Consider the following 22,620-nt stretch of genomic DNA (forward strand, 5'->3'; position numbering starts at 1 on the left):
TTGTGCAATGAAACCAATGATTAAGTTTTATGTTTATTGCAATGACTGGAGAAATCTGATGCATCTTTCAGGTTAACAAGTGAAAACCAACTTTGGGATGTGTACATTATCATATACGTGTACAGCAACTAGAGAAATGTTGTCCCTATTCTGTGCTACTTCCCCACTGTGGCCATCTCTCCCAAATTCATCAGGACAATCTTGACCTACAAGGAAAGATCTAGAACTATTTCTATTCACAAGATGAGAAAAAGCACCAGTGGGTGGTAGTCGGAAGTGGCAGTGAAGGATTTTAAGAAGGGGATGGAAAGAGGTAGGTGCTGGATGAGGGAGCAGGTGAAAAATGGCTCCAGCAGGAGAAGGGATAGGGATTCAATATCCACTTAACTCAGCCTGAGATCACTTCTCTCTTGGAGTGAATGTATGCTATTTTTTTTTAAAAGAGGCTCTGCAGTGGTAGGTCTACCACATGAATTAACCAGTCTGTGTAGAAAATTTACTGCCAGCTTTACCTTTAGGATACTACAGCTATTGACTATAATCAGGAACCTGATTAGAGTGCAGTGCACATACTATTCACACCATGTCAGCTTTAAACATCACTGTTAGATGATGCTCAGAAAAGGGTGCTTATATTTGCCAAAGTTCTTACAATAATTTAGTTCAGCTATGTGTAAAATTATGTGTAAAGTTTTGGTCACTTGACTATACGAAAGATCTCAATAAGATTGAAAGAATGCAGAGAAGATTCACTAGGATATTGCCAGGACTTCAGGAACTGAGTAAGGACTTTATACCCTGGGGCACAGACAAATGAGGGGAGATTAAATAGCATACAAAATTGAGGGTTATGGATAGAGTTAGTGTAACTAAGCTTTTTCCACTGAGGTTGAGTATCAAACCAGAGGTGTAAGGGTTAAAATGTATTTCTTGCAAGCAAATTGTGTTTTGTGGCTTTCAAGTGATTGTTTAATATATTTCATGCTATCTCCATGCAACAGCCATTTAGAAGGCCAAGCTTGCTAAGAGAGATAACCAGGTGAGATAGTTTTTGATTTCTCTGTTTTATGAAATGTTATGGGTCTTAGAATGTTCTGACAACTTTTATTGCACATTTAATCATCATCTAACAAAAGTTTTTATGGCTTATAACGATGTATAGCAACTGATAATAATGTCAAATAAATCATGGAAAATTCAACTCAACTTTAGTTCAGATTTGTTTGAATGAGTCATAGACAACAATATTCTAATTCCTGCAAGCAATTATAAAGGAAAATATTTGCTTCAAGAGGACATGGGTTAAGGGTGGACAGGGTCAAGTTTTAGTGGGAACATGAGGGGAATTTCTCACACAGACAATAGTGGGAATGTGGAACCAGCTACCAGCTGAAGTGAAGAATGCATGCTCAATTTTAACATTTAAGAAAGATTTGGATAGGTACATGAATGAGGCAGAATAATAATTCAGCACAGACTAGAACTGCCAAAGGGCTGTTTTCTGTGTTGCAACACTCTACGGTTCCATGGTCATTATCCAAAATCAGATTATCAAAAATTTTTTTGGACCTGGAAGTGACATCTGTTTGGCTCCATTTTTTTTTCAGATAATTGAAGATTTCAGAAAAATCAGAAATCCTCATTTATCAAAATAATTTAGAAGCTGAAACGAAATCATTTTGTCTCTGAAAATTTTTGGATAATGGAGGATATCCAAAACAATCAGAAATCCTCCTTCATCTGAAATTTTTTCGGATCCAAACTGACATCACAGGTTGAAAAAGATTTGAAAAAAAAACCTCAGTAGACTTAAGTGTTTGGTATTGGATTTATCTGTTTTGTTCAGATTGTTTTCTGGTGAGAATTAAACATTATTTCATGCTTAAAAAGCCTTCCCTTGTTTCAACACCATTACAAGTGTTTTGTTGTTGCGACTGGACTTTTAAAAAAAAAACGACCAGTTATCTGAAAGTATTGTTCATCCGAAATAGGCTCAGTCCCAACAATTTTGGATAATCGGAGTTGTACGGTCCTTACTCTAGCCAGCCTGCCTCATTTTCCAGAATTAATTATCCAACAATGCCCCTTCCTCACTAGTTGATCAATGTAATCATCAGGAAAATTCTTCTGAACACACTTCCAAAACCTTTCCCCTTTTTGATTCTTATACCATTACTATCCCAGTCTATACTGGGAAAGTTGAAGTGCTCCATAATCCATTTCCTGCAATTTTGCTTTCCAAGATAACCTCTGCAATTAACACCTCACTGCCTTGTCACCTTTCTTCATTCTGAACACCTCATGGCATGTTTGCCACTTTATCATTTTGGAAAACCGTAGAAAATAGAGGTCACTTTTATGAATTTACACTGACCAATTTGGTAAACTAATCCTAAAAAAAACATATTCCGTGACAATCCAGAAATGATGATCTTTAGATTCACTTCCCGTTTCTTTGCAAACAAAAATCAGAGTTGGCATCATCACAGAACTAGTTCCAAACAAAATTCTATGTTGAGTAATTGGCCATACATCGTAACATTTTGCAAATATGTTGTGTTTCCTATTTGGGTTCAAATTTATAAGTTTCTAAACACAAATATTGTTCTACATTAACCTAAAAAAATACACAACCAGTTTAACATTGTTTGATGTTTTTATTATACTCAGGTGAAAGTAAAACTTCAAAAATAAGTAGGTCTAATTATTTATTGATGCCTTAGAGCCAGACTTATAGACTGTAATATAATTTACAAATTATAGCATTTGAACTGCTTGGTTATTAAATGTTGGTACTGTGAAAGCTATTTAAGCTATTAATGTATTCATGAATATTTTCACAATATCAAGATGTAGTCATGGAATTTTATAATTTAAAATAACATCCCTCCACTGATGCACTTTAGGCTCTTCAGATATGGATATGTACACTGATTATTACTCTGCCATGGCAGACAATTCTCAAGCCTTGATTGCAATGATAGTTGGCTATTTATTAGCAAGTGACATTACTACCAAATCTGATCATATCCTCAGTGGAGTCTCTGGCAGAATTTACTGAATAGTGATTGGATGCAGGAGCCCAAGGTGATTTTTACTTTCTCAGTTTCAAGATGAAGAAGCGGTAGCACTCTTTCTCCACAAGTACAGGCAGTGACATTGGGATATTTTGTTTGATTTAGGTATGCCACTTTAATATTTGAGCAAAAGCTTCCATTAATATTTTAGACAAATACATCAGAACAAGGTATCCTAAATTTCCTTTATACTGCTGATATCAAACACCAAACAAACACATATTTTAAACACCTATGAAGTTAGGAAAAAAAGGACCAGATATTTCTAACTTTTAATATGACTACGTAAAATAAAAAAATTAAATGGACCTATTATTAAAATACTGGTCTTGTAGTGGCCTGTACCTGGGAGGCGACCCGACACACAAAATGGCGTCAAACGTGGTGATCGTACAAGGCCTGCACAGGATAAAGGCCCTTCTCCTCGGTCAACTGCCTGCACAGTGGGAACATCAACCAATCAGTAACTGGAATGCCACTGACGTCACTTCTGCCGACAGTGGCAGGAAAACCTGGCCAAGTGGCGGGAAACTGGGCCTATATAATCAGAGGCAGAGAGTACAATGAACCAGTCTTGTCTATAACTGCATCGAGTGTATGTTGTTCTTCCAATCTCTGCTGTAGTGACTCGCTACTGACTAATGCAATATAGCTTTGTTTATTTATTAAATTAAAAAGAAAGATTATAAAAAATACCAACTCTTCATCCATTTCTCTCTGACTTCTCATAATAAATTCCAATCACAAGCTTAACTGAAATTGAAGATCAAAATGTGATTGTCAAAATAGGACAAAATCAAAATATTTGATGCAAGTATGAAAACTAAAAGATGACAAAGATTGCAGATTTCCCTTTTTATAATTTAATTGCAAGATTGGTAGAGAACCTGGAGAACATGCTGCATTTATATCAAATAATGCCACTCTCTCATTGCAGTTGGTGAGAGATTGGGACAAATACTATAGAAATTATGTGCTTACATGTATTACCAGAAACTGTTCTATTTTTTATTTTGCACAAATTTTGAAGAAATTACAAAATGTACTTCAATAACACTTAAATTTACTATATTATTCATGCAAGCTTCTCATCTATTGCAGTGAATTCCTTGAAATGTTATGCACAACATTGTTGCATCCTTGTCCTGGTCAAAACATTATTCAATAATATTAAAGATGTGTGATATAATAATAACAACATTTGCTCGTGTTTTGTACTTTTGAAGCTCATAAAAGTGCAGTTGGTTCTGTGAGTACAAGTCTATACTCTTGTATCAATAGTGTGATTTGCCATAATTTGTTGTTTGTAAAATTTGGATCAATTTGAAATTAAAAATCTTTTCAAATACTCTTTAAAAAATCTAATACAGAAGTTGCATCACACAGATGTATACAGCACAAGTCAGAAATCTGATTCATACATTTCAGGATCATTAGTTTTGAAAAGTACAGCACAAAAGACTATTCTACTGTTACCTCCTCTTTCAACAACAAAACTAACTGGCATTTCAATTGGCGTTAGCATAATCCCTCTTCAAGTAGAATCAACTTTCTGTCAAGTTCACTGCAGGCTGTTAGAACTTCTGAAACTTCATCATATATATCACTGAATGAAAAGGTAGTTCCACAGTTTCCCATGTTATTTGGCTGCTTTGTTGGGACTGGACTGCATGTGGCAAATCTGAAGAATTGGAAGCAGTAACTGAAATGCACTTTGAATGTAGGTGGCACTGTTAGAGCCCTGAGAAGATAAACCCAAAGTATTACTGTAGTTCCTCTTATCTTTAAACAGAAATGATAAAAATATTTCTTACTACTTTTAAACAGATTAATTTCTCTTCAAAAATCGTGCTTTGAAAGCAATAGAAATGCACCATGTATATTCACAAGAAGTTTCTCTAGGACTGGGTTAATTGAATGACATGGCATAATTCGTAGAAGAAACCATCTTGAAAACTCAATTTTGGAGTGGGTCACAAAGCCCAAGACAATTGGCTCCATGATCAGCAAACACTGGGTACACCACAAGGTCAGGATATTTAAATTGTAATTTAAAAAAAATAGGTTATTTTAAAAAAATTTCAATTTATTACCATCTGAAATTAAAGACTGGGGGTTTGTTGACAGTAGTTTGAGGTAAAGGATATGGTACCAGAGACAAACAAATTAAATATTCAAAATGAAAAATAAAATGAAGTGGAACATTGCAGAGGATAGAAATCTGAAACAAAGAGAAAATGTCTTATGTAGAATCTGTAAAAGGCAGGAAAAGTTTCTATAATCTTCAGAACTAAAGATTAGATAAACAAGCATATTAGAAAAAGGTTAAACAGGAAACAGTGAACATGTAATAATTACAATGGATAGTTGATTAGCATTATGTGAAAAAAAATTAAGACTACAATAAGTTTATGTTGAAAAGCATTTGTCAAACCTCAGAGATGTGGATCGATCTACCACATTAAGACTACTCTCATCGTGTTCCACTACCTCTCAAATTTTGGATAATCTCCTTCAGTTAAATATTATAAAGAATTAGCTATGACAATCTTTCTCTGTTACAATCCCTGTATTTTTCATACTGGATTGTTCATCCCTTCTCAATTCCAATTTAGGACATCTTCAATTTGGTTATGATATGACTCAACATTACCTTCGGCACAAATACCTCAATTCTATATTTCACTAAAACAACTTAAAGAATGAGAAGAATGTAGCATAGGATGCCATTTAGTTCATCATGCCTATTTTGGCAGGTTGAACGAACTATGCCATCATCTTGATCTCTTAAGATTTACCCACAATTAATGAAGATCAAGAAATTTCTATAAGAAATTGAAATTTGATCTTTGCAAGGCCATAAATAAAGCCAAAAGGCAGTACTTGGCTCAAGTCCCAACAGAACATCACAGACACATGGAGATTCTGACTGGGCATGCATGCTATCACTGAGTTCAGGCTAATGCTAGGCTGCATAACTTGTAATAGCACAACATTCCCCATGAGTTCAGCATGTTCTAAGCTCCTTCTAGCAGGGAGCCAGTGACATGCACCCAAACAACTATCCCACAATAATGCAATGGGCAATTAAATTTTTTATTTTTTAAAGTTTCCTGTTTTTAAAAAAAGTTAAACTGGAACAACTTACTCCTTAACTGTCAATGGACCAAGATAAATCATGATAACACATCATGAAGCAAAAAAAATTGCAGTTAAGAAGCATTGCAGAGATTTAAAATAAATAAAATGTAAAGCTTACCTCTAGCAAAATAGCATTTATCTGTGGATTTAGAGCCTCTGCTTTCATTTTGGCCTGTAAAATGAATGCACTTAGAAACTCCAGAGTAATGAAAACAAACCTGCCTTATTTTAAATTATACAATTCTTTAAATTCTGGAGCAACTTCACACAGTTTTATGTTCAAATTCTACAGAATTACAATTTTAAAATCAATGTGATGAAATGTTTTGTTTTGAATTTTAATTGCAGAGAAATCCAAAGGTACCTTCAAATATAACATGCACTCACACATCAATGTTTGGATTTTTAAAATAATTAACATTAATGAATATGAAACCTATTTTCAGAATTGGTCAGTGGAGTGAGTAACCTGAAGGTGAACATACAGGTTGAATCAGTGGTGAAGAAGGCAAATGCAATGCTAGCTTCATTTCAAGAGGAATAGAATACAAGAGCAGGGATTTTATGAAATAAAAGTAAAACATGAAAATCTGTAGACACCATGATTGAAGTAAAAACAATGCTGGAGAAGTTTAGCAGGTCAAACGGTGTCCTTTATATAGCAAAGGTAAAAATACGTAACTGACGTTTCAGAGCCCATTATCAAGATATGGAAAAATATCAGCAGGTGTCTGAATAAAAGAGTAGTGGGGGGAGGCATGGTTGCAAAAGCAGAAGGTAATAGGTAGAGAAGGGAGGGAGGGGACAGCAGAAAGCAAGGGGAGGAGGGATGTCTGGATGAATATAGAGGGAACAGTGGGGGGGGGGGAAAGAGGAGAGCTGCAAGGGGAAAGTGGGGGCAGGGGGGGGAAAGAAGAGCAGGTTAACAGAAATTGGAAAAGTTGGGTTAATGCCACCTGGCTGGAGAGTGCCCAGATGGAAAAATTGGATGTTGTTCCTCCAATGTTGAGGTGAGACCTTGCTCTGAGTATTGTGAACAGTTCTAGGCTCCTCATTTAAGAAAGGATGTACTGATGTTAGAGAAGGTTCAGAGGAGGTTCACAAGGATGATTCCAGGAATGAAAGGCTGACCATGTGATGAAAGTTTGATGGCTCCTGGACTGTACTTATTGGAATTTAGGAGAATGAGACAGGATCTCACTGAAATATTTCAAATGTTGAAAAGCAGGGATAGAGTAGATGTAGAAAGGTTGTTCCCATGGCGAAACATTTGAAAGCAAGAAGGTACAACTTCAGGACTGAAGGGCGTCCACTTAGAACAGTGATGCAGAGGAATTTTATTAGCTAAAGGGCATTGAATCTATGGAATTTGTTGTCACAGGTGTTTTATTTTTAAATTTAAATAAACTTTAGATATATAGCATGGTAACAGCACGGTAACAGGCCATTTTGGTCCATGAGTCTGCGCCACCCAAATTACACCCAATTAACCTACACCCCCAGTACATTTCCAATGGTGGGAGGAAACTGGAGCCCCCGGTGAAAACCCACACAGACAGTGAGGGATACGAATCAGGTCCTAATCACTGGCACTGTAAAGGGGTTGCGCGAAACACTACGCCAATCACGGAGGTCGTCTTTGGATGTATTTAAGGAAGAGATTGATAGGTTCTTGATTAGCCAGGGAATCAAAGGTTATGGATCAGTTCATGTTTGAATGTCAGGGCAGACTTGATGGCCTGAATGGCCTATTTCTGCTCCTATGTCTTATGGAACTACCTTGGATGTTCTAGTCATTGCAACTATTCTTATTCATTAGAACTTTTAATTTTGATGGTCCAATTAATGAACTAGGACTGCACCGAATTTGCACACTGGGAGATCACTGTTAAATCACACTGATCACTTTGAAGTTCAAGTTACAACAAAGCTATAAATATGATAACATACCCCTGCTCGAGTTAAACAGGAAACAAATTTCTGAGAAAGTGAGGACACTTCCTTACACATAGCAATAGTCAACCTGAATCAAATAAAGAAATCATAAAATGTGATTTAATTAGCAATAAAGAAATAATCATACTCGTTTGATGAGACTTGAATGAAAAGCATTGAAATACAATTATAGAAAAGCTATGCTAGACTTTAAAATACTCAAATATGTCTTCAATCAGCAGCAGTGAAAGGAATCTATATTAAAACTATTTTACATTTTAACTGGAATATTTTAAAATTGTAGATTACAATTAACCAAGGTGTAGATTACATAGGGTTAACTTGACAGAATTTTGTGATAGGAATTTGAATTTTCAAACTGCTGCTCATCAATCAGTGCAAGTGATTAAAATCCTTAGCATGACAAACTAAAGATTTAATTGCAGGCCCTTAACACATCAATTTCTTTTACAGAGTTGATTTTAAAGAGCCCCAATCTGTGAAAAATGAAGATAATTTGAATTGTAAAAAATCTGGCATGTATTTTTGCCTACCACACAATCATTTTTCAGTGATATGCAGCTAATTAATTACGTTCAATCCCTGTTGAAGAAACAATGCATAAATCTCTCACAACTACAATGTAACAATCATTACATATCAGCTAGAATAGCATAGAGAACCCCTCTGCTCTTTAAAACATTGTCATGGAATCATTTATGTTTACCTGATAAAGCCAGAGAATAATGTGTGACAGATGATGTGATATTATATAAAGATATGTTTTAAAGGAAATAAATCGAGGCAGGTTTTTTTTTAAGTGTAGGTCATAAACAAACACTTCACAACATAGATCTAATTTAAATTGCCAGAGCTCTGCTCAAGCCAGAAAGTCCAGGCTCAGAGTGCCTTTGCAAAAAATTTGGAGAATGCCTATAGAGACTCCACAAGTAGGTGTTAATTGGACATGCTGTAGAATAATGGAGTATTGTTTTGGAAAGCAACAGGTGAAAGGACTTGGAAGATTGGGCCTGGTGCCACAGTCTGTCTGAGTGCAGTTTGTTGTTCCAATGTGGTTTTCTCTGAGAGAGAGAGAGAGAGAGAGAGAGAGAGAATTCATTTCTACAGTTCAGCAGAAGCAGTTGGGACTGGAACATGACAAGCTGGCAAGCTTGTGGAAAAACCCCATTTTGAAGATGGGTTGTGAGTTCTTAGTTCAGACTGTTCAAAGCCCTTGTGGTCCATACAAGAGGAGATGGCTGGCTGTATAATGTTTTGCCTGATACAAGAGAAACAAAAAGACACTCTGTGACGACCTGAAAGAAAGAGGTTATCATCTGGAAAACCCTAATGGGGCAATTTTCTTCAGCAAGACACTGAAGTGGTTGATCAGAAGGAATCAGTGTGTGTCCAACGAGCAACAAATCTCTCTCTGAAAACTGACAAGAACCTTCCTGAGCAGTAACCATTTACCTTTCAAGCACCAAAGCCTGGTGAACTTTATAAATGTTAAATTCTGTGCACAGTATTAGAATTGCTTGATACTGGTGAACTTGGAGGAGTGAGAAGTGAGATTGGACTGTGAATCAAAGAACTTTTCTGAACTTACACACTCACACATATTACATGCCCGTGCGCTTAGAATTAGAAGGGGGTTAAATTAGGAGTAACAAGTTAGATCCTGTTTTCATGTTTAAAGATAATTAAAAGGAACTCTTGTTTAAGTAACCATTTGTCTTGGTGAATTTCTATTGCTACTAGGCTTTGGGGTCATCTGGGCCCGTCACAAATGTTTCACCTGAAACAATGGAATCAACCTAGCTTTTTGTGCCCTTATTTCCAGAGGATTGACCACAACCTTCACTTAGTAGCAAATGCATTATAGAACTTTTCTGAAGCCAGTAGAGTCAGAAACATAAAATTAAATCACTGTACATTTCTGTAGGTTATAGGAGATTAAGGACATGTTTGGGGGGTGGGGTTCTACTGGATCTTTGGTGTGGGGCAACTGGTTAGAGTGGGATTTATAGTATTCTGAAGGGAAACATTTTAAAAAGATTGACAGGAAGTCCCATTTTCTACACAATTGTGCCTTTGCCAGCTCTGTCAATTAACTTTTCTCTCAGGAATAGTATTTCAGAATCTGGAAAGTTGATTTGTTCCATTTCTTAAATTTAACAAATAAAAACATTCTCAAATTGCTGTATATTTTTGATTAAAAGTATTCTAAACAATTATCATTTTAAAAGTCTTACGCAGTAAGGACTTTTGCCTGATCCAATGCTGATTTTTCAATATCTTGTCCATGGAGGATTAATTCAGCCACTTTGTGGAGTTGTTCAATGCAGCGTGCTGTTACTTCAGCCAGACTCTCAATGGATAACATCAAGACATCCTGTGTTTAAAAAAACAATTACTTTTACAAATAAAAATTCTCTGCAATTTTTGGCTTCCCACTTTCCTGGGATTGCTTTCCAAAACCATCAGACACCCAACATTATTTTGCCAATGAGAACTACAAACAATGTGTTGCTAAGGTTTTATTAAGGATATCTGCACAATATTCAATTCTATTCACAGCCACAGCACACTCCCTCTGCCTCTTGGGAAATCCTGAAGGTTCACCATCTAGCTCAGGTGAAAGAACAAAATGAGGCAATGCACCATCATAGAAAAATCAAGGTCATTATTTCTCTTATGGTACCCTGTAGCTCTACAATTTCAATTAATTATGGTGAAGATTAATGATGCTTATGTAGAATGAAATAGCATACATTTTGAACATGCACACAAAAAAATCTCACATGCAGCATAGAACAAATGACAAAATCTATTTTTCTTGTAATTATGTAAATAATGGAACCCCAACACAATCTCCACACAAGGCTTACTTATCACAAGAAACCTATCGCATTTTCACTCATGTTACGTGCACATGCATATAATGTGCAAGTGTAGAATTCTAAATTCCGACTGGAAAGAGCAATTTAGATTTAAATGGGACATGAGATAAAACATGTATCAGTATCTGCCACAGTTAATGTCCCAGAATTAACACCGAATCAGCTTCCCCAAGGCATCAATTGCCCATTATATAGATGATATCGTTGCTGCAACACATTAACAAGCTTTGGAGAGGAATCAATTAAATAGATTGAAGACAGGCTTCAGAGTTAGCAGGATTTTAATTCTAATGTCTCAAATCAGAGGCACTTGATATGTTAATCTTCTCCCTCAGGGACAGGTTTGGGCAATTAACATTGATAAGGTGGTGCCCCAGCCAGAATGTCCTATTTATAGGAATACCATGTACAAAGAGATAGTCCCAAAAACAAAATTTCCCATGTCCGCTATAAATTGTGCCCATTCTTTCATTGCTCATACTCACTACAATATTCCCACACTCGCTTTAAATTTCTGGTTCAACTTTACCACGCCGCTACTAATTGTGTGCATACTTTCAACGTAAAAATATTCTCATATGGTGCGCACAGATAGACAATGTGCAGGGGTACCTGGTTTGTAAAATACACATATAACCCGTGCATTATATGCATAAATACAGTACATTACATGTTTTTTTGTTTACTGAAACTAGAAAAACAATTAGCCTCTGGAAATAATTTTTAAAATAAGTTTTATTCTTTTTAAAAGACAAATTTGATGGGTAGAAATAATTAAAATTATCCTTCAATTTATGAGGCTTCACACACTGGATATCTATGGAAACCTCACCTCTGTTTGTATTTTTTCTTTTTGAATTTCATGCTCTTGTTTTTCACCCTGTTTAACTTCTTTTTCATTATTTGCTTCTATAATCTTTTTTTCATCTTCTGCTGCAAGAGTAAAGTTGGTCTCCTTCACCCAATCATAAGCTTTTCTTCTTGCCTGAAAAAATAATTATCTGCCAATCATTTTGATTTCTGAAGCTCTAATATATTTTCAACATCTTATCATACAATCACCGAAGATTAAAATCAGAATAACAATTTTAAAGCAAACATTTCATGCTTTATTAATTTTTTTTTTTAAAAAAGTCAGTACAACTGAAAAAATGTGCCTCCGTCCACATAAATTTTTATGGATTAAATATCTTAAACCAAGATATCTCCTTTACTTGTATCAGCTGAACTCAGCTTGTATATTATGTATTCAAAGTCCATTATTTGTGTTGCAAATATTCTACAATCAAAATGCAAAATTTGAACCACCAATTCTTTTTCACTTTATAAAATATATGTGAATAATTTCACATCTACAAATTGAATTGATTAATCCAAATATTTGTACTACTTTCATAAAGCAAAGTTAAAATGGTTAGCAATGTAATTAATCCACATTAAACCTAATGCTTTCAAACAATCCAGTATTGGAGAACAACTGTACAACAAAAGAAAAATACCAAAAATGTCCTGATAACAATATTTGAAGTATATTGAATATAATTATTGAACTAGTTGGACAATAGATCACTTCATTTTGCAATATTGTCTGGAATGTACACATTATTCATCACCTAATGAATTGCACTCAATTAATTTATCTAAATAAAAATTAGATAAGAGATACACAATGATACAAATCTGGTCAGAAAAATTAAAAGCTATAGTTAACTAAAATTTATTCAAGGATAAAACAGGTCAGAACATTCAATTATTGACATTAATATGAAATGGTTGATATCTGGTTAAAAATCTTGTTTTAAACAAATTAAATCCAATTGGAGTTTTTTTTAAAATCAAAGTGGGGTTGTGAACTTGCCATCTCATGTATAGATTGAGTTTTTAAAAAAAAACCTCAAACAATAGTGCCAAAGACATATACTCAGAAATGCTGTAGACACCATGTCAGAACTAGGTACATTTGGAAAAAAAAATTATAATTTTAATCTCAATATTCTTGTAACTTGTAAAAATACAGAATATTTACCCCTTAAATTGTATGTAATTTTTTCTAAAGGAATACAAATTTGAATCTCTGTATGCCATCTTCCTAGTGTTAATGAAATATCTGATATCCAAGAAACAGCAATACATTTCCTTGCTATTACCTAAACTAACTTAACAAATTTCAGTTGAAAATCTGATAAAGATAATTTAGGAGTTATATTTTCAAAATTTCCCAACAATAATAATTCAGGATTTAACGGAAAAACAACACCAGTAATTCATTGTAAAAACTTACTAACAGAAATTCAAAAAGGTTTTTTTTGGGATCCTTGAGCATCATCTGAAGCAATCCAAATTAATATATAGTTATGTTATTATGTATTTAGATTTTAGTTATTGGGGTAAATTTAGGTTAGTGGGGAGGGTTTAGTTGTTTTTTTTTTATAAAGGGTTTTAGTTTTTGTAGTTATTTTTCAGTAGTTTTAATAGTATTTTTTCTTTTTGTTTCTCTTTTCTTTTATATTTACTATATATTATCAACTTGTATTTGTAAGCACATTGTGTTCTGATACTGTTTTAATTATCACATATGCGTTGATTTAAATATTAAAAAAATTCAGACATGAACTGAGAAGTGTCATGTTCACATTTGTGCCATAAAAATGTTCTTAATGACCATTTCCAACAAGAACCTTGAAGCCTTTACAGCAGCCATTCTCAACCTTTTTTTCGGCTATGACCCTCCAGGACTCTGCTCAAAGTTTATGGGCTCCCTTCCCTGTGAAGCAGTCAAGTATTGTTTATTTCTGTACTTCTCTCCTACCAACAACATAACAAACAAAAATATTTATGTAACACAAGTGAAAAGAAAACAAGGCTTTTACTTAAATGTCCCATTGAAAATGGCCGAACAACCTACAAGGTGCAAGACAGAATGTGCTCTAACAACATTTAAGAAACTCTACTAATGTAAAACAGGCTCCTTGAATAGAATCTCATCCATCACCCTACCTTCATCACTGGTACACAAAAGGAAGTGTATGCTTCAGCTCAAAATGTAATGCAGTTATATATACAGCCTATCCTGCAACATCTCCAAAAGCCTTGCCCTTTTACACTAGGAAGGACAATGACAGCAGCTACATAGGAACACAATTTGTAGATACCACTGGAAGCCATACAATATTTTAAATTAGAACTACATTAAATGATGGGTGGCACAGTTAGCATAGGACTGTTACAGCATCAACAATCGGGACCGGGATTCGAATCCTGCCCTGTCAGTAAAGAGTTTGTACGCTCTCCCTTTGTTTGCCCAGGTTTCCTCCTGGGTCTCGGTTTCCTCCCACTGTTCAAAATGTACCGAGTGTTGTAGGTTAATTAGGATGAAATGGCCTGTCACAGTTCTGCATAAATTATAAAAAAATAAATACATCGTTGCTTCTTCAACATCATTGCAGTCTAAAATTTTAAAATTCCCGACCAAATTGTGACAGCACCTTCACCAAAAAGACTAGAGCAGTTCAATGTGATGACTCAACAAAAACTCAAGGTGAATAACAAATTGGGCTTGTCAGCAATGTTTCATCCCAAAAAGAAAATAAATACTGAATTCTTATAGACCAGAAAAATCTCATTCTTCAGGATAAATTTGACATTATTTAACTGCTATTAAAATGGCTGAGTTTGAGAATAGTTGCTCTTGATTTCTACATAACAGATACGGGCATGCTTATACTGATGGTGTGTGGGTACTCAATCTGGGCTGAGACAAAATCAGATTTAAAACATGTGGATGTTTATTCCTTTAGGAATAGGTTGGAGCCTTCAACAAACTAAAGGCTAAAAGAAAAAGAAATGCAGAGCAAACACAAATGCAAAAACATATATTTACCTTGTTGAGCTTGTCTGGAGTAGCAGCTACATGAAGGTCAAATAGCAGCTCAGTTAGCATGTTAACAAACTCTTCATCATCTGCTCGAAAAAAAAATGCATTGCTCTTTCTGACTGCATTCAGTTTTACAGAAATTAATGATGAGAATTTCTTCCTTAAGCGACATTGCAGCAAATGTAAGATATTTAAGCATTTGAACCATATTTAAAACCTCACATTGAAATAATGGTAAATTATGTTAAGATCATGACAAATGTTGTGTTATTATTCATTGTTGGGAAAAGAACAGTTTCTGTTTAGACAATTATTAAAGACCATGAAATCTATGGAAAACCTCAGCAATGGCAATTTTCTGTTGATGCATATCTATCACAAGAACATACCAGCACTTATTTTAGTGTTCACTGATTTGACGGGAATGAAAATATAGGCCAAGATTTCACATCTTCTAATTTGGCAAGACATTCCCACAATTCTAGAACAGCTTGACTGTTAAGGTACCATAGGAAGGCAACATTTAGAATTGTTTAACTATTATGTCAAAACGTTGTTGATCAGCTTATTGAAACTAATGATTTTTATAATGAATGAAGAAAGCCATGAAACACAAGTATAATATTAGCATGCCTTTCTGTTCTTCTTGTTTTTCTTCTGCATTTAATTCTTTCAATAAAAAGACTTCTTTAATTCTTACAAGGTCCTTTTTCATGGTCTCCAATTCTTCTCCTGTAAGGGACATCAGAGATGATTGAACCTGAGAGAGGTGGGAGATGGGAGGGGGGGAGGACATTCTATTATTAACAACTGACTGCAAATAATTCTGATTATACATTGGTTCTACAGTACTTTGAAGTGTAATACTAGCAACAAATCAAAACTATAGAAGCATACTTCAAGATAAAAATACAACACCGTATCTTCACGGGATTATGTTAATTTTAGCAGCTTTATCAATAATAAGACTGCTCCAAAATATAAAGGAGTGAAAAAAAGCATCTTTTATTATTATTATCATCTTAATATAGAGAATTAAATTGGGTCACAAAGAGTGAGAGAGAAGAGTGGAATTCTCAGCTGTTAAAGTTATCACAAGAAAATATTTTCAGTTTAATGAGATTATCATTTAATCTTTCCCATAGTGAAGACAGGTTCCGATGCAGTTGAACTCTGTTGTCCATAGTGCAAATTTTCAACTCGCCAGATATATTCAAGTAGTTCAACAAAATTTTCAATGAAACAATAAACATGGATTGCAGTCGTTACATTTTCTGGTATTTTTGATTGTCATTTCAATATTTTTCAATTAACTAATTGAACAAGTTCTATTGGACTGATTCAGAAGTTCAAAAGAACAGAAGGAAAACAAAAGGAAGGATTAAGGCACAGAATCTGACAGAAAACAATAAAAAAACAAATGGAGGGGGACTGGAAGGAAAGCTAGTGTAGATTAATATCAGTACAGGTATATAAAAATGGAAATTGCTAATGCTGCGGACACTTGTGGTAAATGACTACACTCTCCACTACCTCAGGAATGAAGTTGTTCACGCCCAGTCAAATTCTCTTCCCCTGCTATTGTCAGGTAGAAGATACAAGAATTTGAAAACACACACCAGCAGATGCAAGGACAGTTTCCTTACCACTATTACTAGATTAATGAAAGGATCTCTTATTCCTAAAAGATGTTCTCTTGAGTTCACAAATCCTCACTCATCACAACCCTTGCACTGTTTTAACTGACTTTTCTTTTTAATACTATACACTTATTTTTTTCCACAATCTGGCATACTTGCATATGGGTTGACTTGTCTGACTAGCACTTAAAAGTTTTTCCACAGGATCTTGCTATATGATAAATAAACAATTAAAGCACTGTATATCCCTAATTTTCCTTGAGAAGGCAATGAGTTGTCTTCTTGAAGCAGTGAAGTTCATTTGATCAATAGGACATACTTTACTGAAGGCAAAGAAGAGTGAATATTTAAGGGGAAAAGGGGGCAGCAACAGTTCATCAAATGGGTTGGCTTGTCTGAGACTACATTGTGCTTTAGTTTTGTGGATTCATTCATCCAAGAGTATTACATTTTTGAGAAATACTATATGGATAATGAAAAAGGTTAAGGATAAGAAAATTATGAATATCCAACTTATGTAACAACTGATGCCTACCCATGCTAATGCCAACCTTTGTGGCGGCGCACAACGTGATGCAGGTGAACCGGCCACAGTATGTGACAGCCACAGTAGTGGAGAAGCTGCATTAAAATGGTGCCATCGGGTTTGGGGATTCCTCGTGGCCTCGGCCATCGGGCGTGCCCTTTCGGCTGTGTCATGACGTAGCAGCCAAGGTGGTGATATGGCGCTAGCTCGCCCTTAAAGCGCAGCATGCGAGCTTTCAAATAAACAGCTGAAACTGAAACTCACCTCAGCTTGTGGTTCCTTTCAGATTTTGCTCTTTGTAGCTACAGCTACAATTGGTGACCCCGACAAGCCCAAACGATTCTGGCCTCTACATCATGGACGTTGCAGCAGTAAATGCAGTCACCGTGAAACTACCGCCCTCTGGACGCTTTACCTACATACATGGTTCGGGCAAGCGGAAGCACAGTTTCACCTCCGGCAGATCTGACTTGACGATGTTCTACCTTATCAAAAGCACCCTCGACCAGGAGACTGCCGCCAGAGTGGACGACCTAATCCACAACTGCCTGGAGGGGGGTAAATACCCAGTGCTCAAACAGCTCCTCCTCAATGCGTTTGGCCTGTCCAGACGCCAGCGTGCCGCCAGGCTCATGCACTTGGATGGCCTGGGAGACAGGGCGCCCTCTTCCAATCAGACGAGATGCTCGCCTGGAAGCGACCAATTCCGTTGACGATTCATCCTAGCCGCGGTGGGCACGACAATCCTCGGCACCGACTTTCTCTGAGCTCATTCTGCTGGTGGGTCTCAAAGTCAAGCACTTGGTACACGCCCGGACCTTCCAGACAGTCCGCCTTGAGCCACCACCACCCGCGACCCAGGCGTAGCAGCAGTCAGCACCCCCTCCGGCTGCAGGTCACCTCCACCATGCCACAACACGGGGTGCCACATAAAATTCTGACCCAAGGCCCACCGCTCCTCGCCAAAGCCAGAAGGCTGCCTCCAGACAGGCTGCAGTTGGCCAATGAAAAATTCCCCCGCATGCAGGAGTTGGAGATAGTCCGCAGATCTGACAGCCAACGGGCATCCCCCCTGCACATGGTCCCCAAATCCTCAGGTGTTTGGTGACCTTGCGGAGACTACCGCCGCCTAAATTAGGCAACTACGCCTGACCACTATCTTATTCCCCACATTCAGAATTTCACAGCCAATCTACACGGCACAAGGGTGTTTTTGAAGGTTGACCTAGTGCGGGGTTAACACCAAATCCCCGTACACCCTGACGACATTGGAAAGACGGCCATCATTACCCATTTTCAATTCTGAATTCCTGCGCAAGCCCTTCGGCCTCAAGAACGCAGTGCAAATTTTCCAGTGCCTGATGGACACAGTCGGCAAGGACCTGGACTTCATGTTCATTTACCTCATCGACATCCTCATCGCCAACAGAGTCCATGACAAGCACAAGGCCTACCTCTGCAGGCTGTTTGCCCGCCTGGCAGAGTTCAGGCTCACTGTCAAAGTGGCAAAATGCCAGTTTGGCAAGACCTCCGTGCAGTTCTTAGACAACACCATCATGGCAGATGGAGTAGCACCATCGGCAGAGAAGGTGGCAGCCAGTTCGCCCGACCCAACAACCTCAAAGACCTCCAAAATTCACTGGGATGATTAACTTTTACAACCGCTTCATCCCAGGGGCAGCCCGCATCATGCAACCGTTGTTCGCCATGATAGCCACCAGGAACAAGACCCTGGTGTGGACGGAGGAGGCAGAGTCAGCCTTCACCACTACCAAGGACACCCTGGTGAACATCACTTTACTGGTCCAGCTTCGGTCCGACGAGCACACCACGTTCTCCATAGATGTGTCAGCCACAGCCATCGGAGGCATCCTGGAACAGTCGGTGCAAGGTCAGTGGCAACCCCTGACGTACTTTAGCAGCCAGCTGTGCCCCCTGTGAGCTCAAGTATAGCATGTTCGACAGGGAGCTCCTGGCCCTCAGGCACTTCCCATACTTTCAGGAGGGCAGGCCATTTATGGTCTTCACAAACCACAAGCCCCTAACCCAAGCCTTCGCCATGGCTAAAGACCCCTGGTTGGCATGCCAACAATGCCATCTGTCCTACATCTCAGAATTCACCACGGACATCCAGCACCTCGCGGGCAAAGACAATGTTGTGGCCGACATGCTCTTGCATCCCACCATCGAGACCCTAGCCCCCGGCCTGGACTACTCTTAGTTAGCGCAGGCTCAAAAAGGGGACAAAGAGACCCAGGTGTTCCGCAAAGCCATCACCATCCTCTGCTTCGAGGACCTCAAGCTGACGGACACCCCTGACACACTTCTGTGCAACGTCTCCATGGGCACGATGCATCTGGTAGTGCCACAATAGAGGCCTCAGGGCTTCATAATGGTCCACAGCCTGAGGAAGCAAGTCGCCAAGATGGCACACAACTGCACTCAAAACCAAGTTTGCCAAGGTCCACTGCCATGTCAGGACCTTGGTTCAGTACTTTGACCCCCCCGACAAAATGTTTCGAGCACGTACATGTTGACATGTGAGCCCGCTACCTATCTCCAGGGATGCCCGCTACCTCCTCACAGTAATCAACCGCACAACACGGTGGCTGGAAGCCATTCCCCTCAAGGATACCTCGACTGACTCCTGCGCCAGGGCCCTACTAACTGATTGGATCGTGAGATTTGGAGTGCCAGCACACATGACCAGCAAGAGGTGCACAGTTCACATCCGTGCTGTGGAGGCAACTCGCAACCCTGCTGGGCATCAAGCTGCATCACACCACTGCTTACCATCCTCAGGCCAATGGGTTCGTGGAATGCTTCCACCACCACTTAAAATTAGCCCTCATGGCTCGGCTAGATAGGCCCAACTGGGTGGACTAGCTCCCCTGGGTCCTGCTGCGCATCAGGACAACAGCCAAGGGGGACTTGCAGGCATCCTCCGTGGAACTGGTCTACGGCGCACCCCTAACCATACCTGGCGAGTTCTTCTCCCCGACTCTGGACTTGGGCACCAGAAAGAGAGCACTGTTACAGGACTTGCGGGACAAGTTGGCCACATTTGCACCCCTCCTCCCTCCCACCAAGGCAACCGGCTGACGTGCATCCCAAAGGCTTGGCCACAGCCTACTTTGTGTTCGTTCGGCGCGGCCAATACCCAGCCCCCCTATGAAGGCCCATACAAGGTCCTGTGCCATTCTGGCAAGACTTTCACTCTGGACATTGGGGACAAAGACTAAAAGCAGCCCACTTGGACCTCAGTCAACCGGTCATTACCACGCAGCCAAAGAAATGAGAGTGGCTGCCCAAAGCATCAGGACATTAAAACCGGTTCTGGAGGGGGTTATGTGACAGTGCACATCGCGATGCAGGCGAACAGGCTCCGTATGTGACGGCCGTCGGGTTTGGGGATTCCTCATGGCCTCTGCCATCATGCACGCCTTTCGACTGCATTATGATGCTGCAGCCGACGCAGTGACATGGTGCGAGTTCGCCCTTAAAGAGCAGCGCACAAGCTTTCAAATAAACAGTTGAAACTGAAACTCACCTCAGCTTGTGGTCCCTTTCCGATTTCACTCTTTGTAGCTACCATTACACCTCCAAGATATTGTCACAGAACTGAATGCCAAAAAAGTGGTTTCACTGTTCCTTAAATGGTCAGTCATTACATGGCACAAATCTTACTTAACATTATAATGTGGCATGAGAAAAGAGTTATCAAGGTTATTTTATTATACAAGTTAAGAATGGAAATGAATATTGTGCAATCAACAACAATTTAACTTTATGACAGAAAAAAAATGATGAGATAGGTCAGCGATAATCTTGTTTAACGATGGAGTACATGAGGTCAAACGGTCTACTCCTGCTTTAATCAGCTGAAAATAAAAAAAATTAAAAAGTGCAGAAAATAATAAGAGATGAAAATGAAAGAAGACTTAATTTTTAAAAGATCCGCCAGTAAAATCTATTTAGCTTTATCTTTTATTTTTAAGAAAAATAGCAAGCAAAAAAAAAATCAATTAAACTTTTTACCTTGCTATGCTAGTTTTTAGAAATGTGAAAAAGATTTGTATAAAACAAATGTATCCACATGTCATACTAAAATAACTTCCAAGGACATTGCACTTGGCTTATTATGTAACTTAAAACAGCTTTTCATTATAGTTCAGTTTATGCTATTATTTATACATTGCTAAATACATTGATATTTAAGCAATCTTGAGGTGTAATGATAAATCTTTAAAGACACAAATGCTTTCCACTGACAAGAAATAAATATGGAAATTTTACAGTAAATATAAGATCCTCCACCAGTTACTCTTAGAAATATAATTTCTCTAAATTTGTTCATATAATTTGTTCTTTACTTTTGTAGTTTGCATAACTCTAAAAAACAGCCAAGAAGATAGTGTTATTTTCTCAGAGAAGGTGCCCACTTGTTTTGCATGCTGGCTCAATTAAATTGAATTCAACATGCCCACAGCCCCTGGACCCAAAATACATTTAACAGGAATAGATTACCTACCACCACAACAGATGCTCCAAAATATCTAGATCAGTGGTTCTCAACCTTTTTCTTTCCACTCACATACCACCTTATGTAACCCCTAACCACAGAGCACCTGTGCATCCTATGGTTAGTAAGGGATTACTTAAGGTGATATGTGAGTGGGGGAAAAAAGACAGAATCACTGACCTAGATAGTTTTTCAGACAATGTATAGCTACCGGCAACAATTGGTTTGCTAAAGCTGGAAGATATTTCTAACATTTTTTAATATTAAGACATTAATATTAGATGATAGAATCAATGGCTTTGAAGCTATGTTTGCAGATGAGAGGTAGAGGGGCAGGAAGCAGGGAGTCTGCAGAAGGAGTTTTACAGGTTGGGAAAACGAGTAAAGAAGTGGCAGATGGAATACAGGATTGGTGGTAGAGGAAATATAAATGTGGAAAGAATTCATAAAGCAGAGGTCTGAAGAAGTTTGGGAGCCTTAGTGCAGATTTCCTGAAAGGTTAATTTGTAGATTTGAGCAGGTAATAAAGGTAGCAAATGGTCCGGAGGAGGTTTACAAGAATGACTTCAGGGATGAGATGGTTAACGTACAAGGATTGCTTGAGGACTCTGGGCCTGTACTTTCTGGAGTTTAGGATGAGAGTAAGTGGGGTGGGATGAGGGGAAAATCTCGTTGAAACCTAACGAATTTTGAAAGGGCTAGATAAAGTGGACATGGTGATATTTCCAGTTGTGGGGCAATCTAGATCAGAAGGCACAGCCTCAGAATAAAAGGGCATCCCTTTAAAACAGAGATGAGAAGAAATTACTTCAGCCATATGATGATGAATCTGGAATTCGTTGCCACAGACGGCTGTGGAGTCCAACTCATTGGGTATATTTAAAGCGGATGTTGATAGGTTCTTAATTAGCAATGTCTTAGGTTATAGGGAGAAGTCAGGAAAAGGGGGAAAAAAGAATAGCGGAGCAGACTCTTATAGGCGGAATGGCCTATATCTGCTCC

At 38.0% G+C, this 22,620-nt stretch overlaps 1 protein-coding gene across 3 annotated transcripts in view; it reads right to left on the minus strand.

Moving 5' to 3' along the window:
• Positions 1-3,924: 3,924 nt before the first annotated feature.
• The window catches only part of fam114a1 (family with sequence similarity 114 member A1), a 70,029-nt gene continuing 51,333 nt past the window's right edge, over positions 3,925-22,620 (minus strand). For all 3 annotated transcript variants that reach the window (XM_069924937.1, XM_069924938.1, XM_069924939.1), the window contains exons 8-14: positions 15,564-15,690; positions 14,937-15,016; positions 11,889-12,041; positions 10,409-10,548; positions 8,169-8,241; positions 6,337-6,390; positions 3,925-4,818 (exon numbers count right to left, since the gene is read on the minus strand). In XM_069924937.1, the coding sequence (XP_069781038.1) occupies positions 4,717-4,818; positions 6,337-6,390; positions 8,169-8,241; positions 10,409-10,548; positions 11,889-12,041; positions 14,937-15,016; positions 15,564-15,690 (729 nt within the window). In that variant the 3' untranslated portion in view covers positions 3,925-4,716. The remainder of the gene's footprint in view (positions 4,819-6,336; positions 6,391-8,168; positions 8,242-10,408; positions 10,549-11,888; positions 12,042-14,936; positions 15,017-15,563; positions 15,691-22,620) is intronic.

Source organism: Narcine bancroftii, chromosome 3 (genome assembly GCF_036971445.1).
Source record: "Narcine bancroftii isolate sNarBan1 chromosome 3, sNarBan1.hap1, whole genome shotgun sequence".
NCBI classification, from domain to species: Eukaryota; Metazoa; Chordata; class Chondrichthyes; order Torpediniformes; family Narcinidae; genus Narcine; species Narcine bancroftii.